Source organism: Montipora foliosa, chromosome 3, assembly GCF_036669935.1.
Source record: "Montipora foliosa isolate CH-2021 chromosome 3, ASM3666993v2, whole genome shotgun sequence".
In the NCBI taxonomy this organism is placed as follows: domain Eukaryota; kingdom Metazoa; phylum Cnidaria; class Anthozoa; order Scleractinia; family Acroporidae; genus Montipora; species Montipora foliosa.
The window spans coordinates 23,215,586-23,220,585 of record NC_090871.1 but is presented as its reverse complement, the minus strand read 5'-3'; the positions used below and the strand labels follow the sequence as shown (position 1 = coordinate 23,220,585).

General features: G+C 38.1%; 1 protein-coding gene and 1 pseudogene across 2 annotated transcripts in view; one reads left to right on the top strand and one right to left on the bottom strand.

Annotated features, from left to right (window-relative positions):
* The window catches only part of LOC137994158 (uncharacterized), a 2,758-nt pseudogene extending 2,285 nt beyond the window's left edge, over positions 1-473 (bottom strand).
* The window catches only part of LOC137994625 (gamma-aminobutyric acid type B receptor subunit 2-like), a 37,825-nt gene that overhangs the window by 10,154 nt on the left and 22,671 nt on the right, over positions 1-5,000 (top strand). For both annotated transcript variants that reach the window (XM_068840230.1, XM_068840231.1), the window contains exons 2-3: positions 1,368-1,696; positions 2,584-2,718. In XM_068840230.1, the coding sequence (XP_068696331.1) occupies positions 1,433-1,696; positions 2,584-2,718 (399 nt within the window). In that variant the 5' untranslated portion in view covers positions 1,368-1,432. The remainder of the gene's footprint in view (positions 1-1,367; positions 1,697-2,583; positions 2,719-5,000) is intronic.

The window sequence follows — 5,000 nt, the reverse complement described above, 5'->3', positions numbered from 1 at the left end:
ATAGTCATTGACAGCCACGTGCGTCCTAATATCAGATTTAAAACAAAATAATACGGCCGTACAACCAGCCTTGCAGTATTATTTTGTTTTAAATCTACAATTATTTGCTGGTAAGATCTCCCAAGATCCGGCGCTTCCACTATGTTCAGCTGACCATTGCAAACAAAATTGCAGTAAAAGCACCCGACGTTTATTTTAGCTAAGGACGGAAACCGGAAGTGACTTGTCTACTTTTTTTTTTTTTTTTTCTTTTAACGTGTCTTGACACTACCACATCTATATTGTTAAGTATCTTTTCTCTATTAGAGACGATTAGTTTAAAGTCTGATAGAGACTACTGTCCTGGTAAGCGTGCGTGCATGCGTGCTTGAGCTTCCTGTAACCTTATGTTCTTTCCCTTCCCAACGCATGCGTATTAGACATTTTCCTTGGAGTGCACCAAACAAGCAGTTTTCCTACCTTATTATGTTCATATCTGCCCGAACTGCATGCATCCATGATTTCGCTAGAATTTTAATCAGTGCTATGGGCAACTTTGACAAACCGTGAACAATTTAAAAATATGTATCATTAGCGTTTTTTAGAAGTTTTTATTTCTTTCTCCATGAATTCTTCTTTCGATAACTTAATGTTTCTTTGGAGATGGGGGCTGTTCGACTTCGGCCTTAAAAGTTAAAATAATAATAACAATAATAGTAATAATAATGTGTGTCGGTTTGTATCCTGTACTAAATTATAAGTTAAAGAAAAAAACAGTAATAAAAACGCAAATGCAATCACGTGCATTTGTCATAAACCTCATGTTTTAAACCTCGTGTACAGTGACTAATAAAGGATCACATCAATATATATATATAGGTATAAAGTATTTCACAGCTGATTTCCGGTTGCTACTGCAAAAGCGTCTTTCATCGTTTGTCCGCCTAAGTTCAGCTGCCGTCTTGTAAGCTCGAAAATGCAATATCATAATTTCCTATATACCACCGTGATAAGTGAATATAGACTTTTCCGAACAAATACTTTTCCCCTCTGAGCAACACAAACAAAATGGCTTCCCGTTTCAGTTCGTTTACCGAGGACCAAGTTTTATCATAAACTCGGCTGATTATTCAACTTGTAAATGTGCGCTATATTAACTAAGACATTTATTCACCTCCACTACGGTGAATAATTGTTAAATATTAAGTGGTGGTCAGGATCGATTCTTGGGGCTAATATACTGAAGTTAATAACAAAGAAAGTATCATTCTACTTAAATAGACAACCAAAAAAGGAATACTGAGTTGATTATAAGTTGCTTACGCTAAGTTATGAGCCAGATAAGCCAGCTAGTCACTCGGATAAGTGTGATCTACTTTAAATTTCAGAAACCTATTGCCGGTTCAATTCATCATAATCAGTCGATCTTAGATACCCATGAGTGATTTGAAAAATGTGCTATCCTCAAAGTACGGCAATTATTCTTGGTGTATGTTTGGCTCAAGGGATTGTCTTCTTGTCAGCTGCCAACTCGAGACACGACTCTCAGATACAGAAAAGACAACTGTATATCGGATCGATGGCTCCCGTAAGTGGCAAAAGAGCTTGGTGGGGAGGCGGGATTCCTTTGGCGTTCCAGATGGCATTTGAAGATATAAACAAGCGGAATGATGTTCTGGGAGCCTACAGCTTAAAACTGGTTAGCAGTGACACACAAGTGAGTTGATCAGAGGGAGCTTAACTTCACTCAGATTTCTTTCGAATAACTCAGTCACTTTAAGAGCAAAGCTGTTATGATGACTCGTTGTTTTGGTATCGAATCGAGGTCACTCCTTCAATGAAAAACTATCTACCGTATTTCTATTTACGAGTAATTTGAAGTTGGTCTTAAGTAAAAAAGTCATTTTGGAGGGCTATCGTCCTCCAGTACCCCAGTGGTATGCGGAGTTGACGTCACAAATAGCGATTGGACTTCCGCATTTGACAAAAATGTACCCTCTATTCACCAATTAATTCAAAGTAGCTCGAACGGATCACAAGTTTGAGCTTCATATGTTATGGTCGCAGCCACCAGTCCAGGAATGAATAAAGTTTTTTTTTTTCTTTTTTATTATGACTCTTACCGTAACAAAATGGTTATCTTCCGCTTTTGATTAGATGAATGTTTCTGCCGAGGGGCACGTTTTAAAATGGTTTTTACTCCTGCATTGGTGTACAGACCCAGTGCGGAGTGGATGTACGTTTTAGGGTTATATCCTCCCGTTCCTAGTTTGCTATGATATTTATCAAAGCTTGCCACCAAACCTGCGTCGAAAAAAAAAAACCGACACCTGTACTGGGCAAAGTTGATGCAATATTCCACAAAAACGTGACTTTGGTCTCTTTTCTATAATCGCACGAGTCCACTTTGCATATATATCTCTTTGTTACTTCCCAGTAAACAGAACTCTGGAGAGGAATCATTCTTTAAATAGGGTTTACAGTTACCTGGGAACAAGGGGAAACATGAAAGTTCCAAGTGCACAAGATCTGATTGATTGATTGATTGATTGATTGGAGATGATACGTATACCTAAATTATAAAATGCTTTTGATTTTCACTAGGGGGATACAGGACTTGGAAACAAGAGATTTTACAACTTTTTGCAGAAGAAACAAGTCCGTTTGATTCTTGGTCCATCGCGTTCCAATGTTGCTGAATCAGCTGGTGCGACTGCAAAACATTACAACATGATTCAGGTATTTAAAAATACCGTAGTTGTAGTCAGGCATGATAAAAAGAATTAAAAAACTTGTTGTTGTTGTTGTTGTTGTTGTTGTAGTAAAGATTTAACAGGAGTTATCTATAAAATTAATTGTACAAACTGTGACAAAGTTTATATCGGTCAAACGTCAAGGGCCTTAAGATCTAGAACAAGAGAACACAAAAGAGCGATTTTTACAGGAGATAAGAATTCTTTATTAACCCAACATTGCGTAGAGAATAATCACGATTTTGACCTTGACGACGTCAAGGTCATTGACCGTTGTTCCCAATGGGGAAAAAGATTATTTTTAGAAGCGTGGCATTTAATTCGGGAACCTCATTCCATTAATGAACACATTTACATTCCGGACATTTACAAGGCCCTTGGCAACCCAAGAGACGTTTCTACGGCTTTTTAAGCACTCATTTTGTATTCGTAAGCCATTTTATGCTGAAGAAGGTCATAGTATTTTGACCGAAACGTCCTTTTTACATAAGTTTTTTTAGTCAGTGACAACAAGTTTTCTAATTCTTATGATTCAAGTAAATAACTCAAATTTCCATGTATGGTATATAACTTTTCGACAAACCATAATTTTTAAAATTGATATACCTTTTAATAGACATTCCTCTTAAGAGAAATCTTTTAGTATTGGCCCAGCTTATTTTCAATTTATCGGTTCCTGTGGAACTGCATTTAAAAGTGTCTTGTGGTTTACGTATGGCCTCTCAGCCAGGTTTATTTTAAATTTGTATGCCATTTCATTTTTCTTTTGAATAATTTAACTGATACTCGCCAAAAATTATCAAATGAATATATGTGGCAAGATCAGGAAATCAACTCGAAACTTCACCCCCCAAGATTGGATCGTTCAAATTCCCGTCCCATCGTAACCTGCGATCAGGCTCTATTTTAGTGTCGCGTGATACGTGGAGTTGGCGAAACGAAAAATAGAGCCTGACCAAATTCCTCTTCGAAATTCCTTCCGCCCACTTTTTTTGATTGATTGACATGTCCTTCAACGGCCAATCAAATTTACTTCCATTACACCAACACACGCGTGGGCGGCAGATTTACGCCATTTTGTTTTGACCAGAGTTAATTACCGTGGGAGGAATTTTATAAACGAATTCGAAAGTTACCGTTGGCTATAATTTGAGAAAAACACATTTAAAGCATGGGGAATGTTTTCGACGACTATATTGCGGCAAAGGCCGCTGAATATGCAATCTTTTAAGCTTGACATCTTAATTTGTAATTGAGATAACCTAGCATTTTGTCGTTGGACGGTTTGGAAACACATCATTCCTTTAACGTGTTCGCCCATGAAGGTTTCTTTGGTGATTTTTTCGGGTAATATCTTCAGTTGCTGTGTATTTCTAGAATTGCGCGCAGTAAAATCATGATAAGTTTGGCTGTTAATTTTTTGATGGAGTACGAACAGTAAGATGGACTCGCAAAGTTTCTTTTATTGTTGTACAATTGAACTCTCTGGAAACATGCCATTTTAGTTTCTGAAGTGCGAGTTTTAAGTTAAATCAACTGGAAATATTATGAAGTGTGCAAACAAACCGTGTCATGTACAGTAAATAAATAAAGTCGTTTGATACACAGATATTCAAAACATGCATTCGTGTAACTTGCGATTTTATCAGCATCTCCTCCTGTTGATATATATGTCCCCTGTCTCATCCAGGAAACCAATATGCATCGGCTTTCATTGCCATTTGAAAGAAGCAGCTATTTAGCTTTCAAAACATCAGGGAAGTTTGTGCCAAAGTACTTTCAACCCGATGGCCACAGAGCTCGACAACGGAATCGTTAATTTCACTCGTTCCAGAGATTCAAACCCGATTCTGGACAAGTTATGAGATGTTTCAGATGGCATATCTCCATTTATAAAAATAAAATCAAGTTGAACCGTCCACGGCATTGTAAGAACAAAAGGGAGCAGATTTTTTCGTACACTTAATATGGAAGAGTAGTCTCGAGGACTTCGCGAGGGCTCCGCGCAATCACGATGGCATTTAGACTTCCGGCGTTTCAACAGCCAATCAGATCACGAGTTTGGTCGGCCAAAATTTGGCCGACCATCCGGAATTCTTGAGAGACTTTTGGTCAGGCGCAATTTTAGCGAGCGACGACGTAAGAGAACATATGGGCGAAGCTAAAAATGGGCCTGATCGCAGGTTAGTCCCATCGGGCCAAAATGGTGTTCAAATGCCCTATCCTATCGTCGGATTTGTATGTCATACCCTACTTAAGGACAATCGT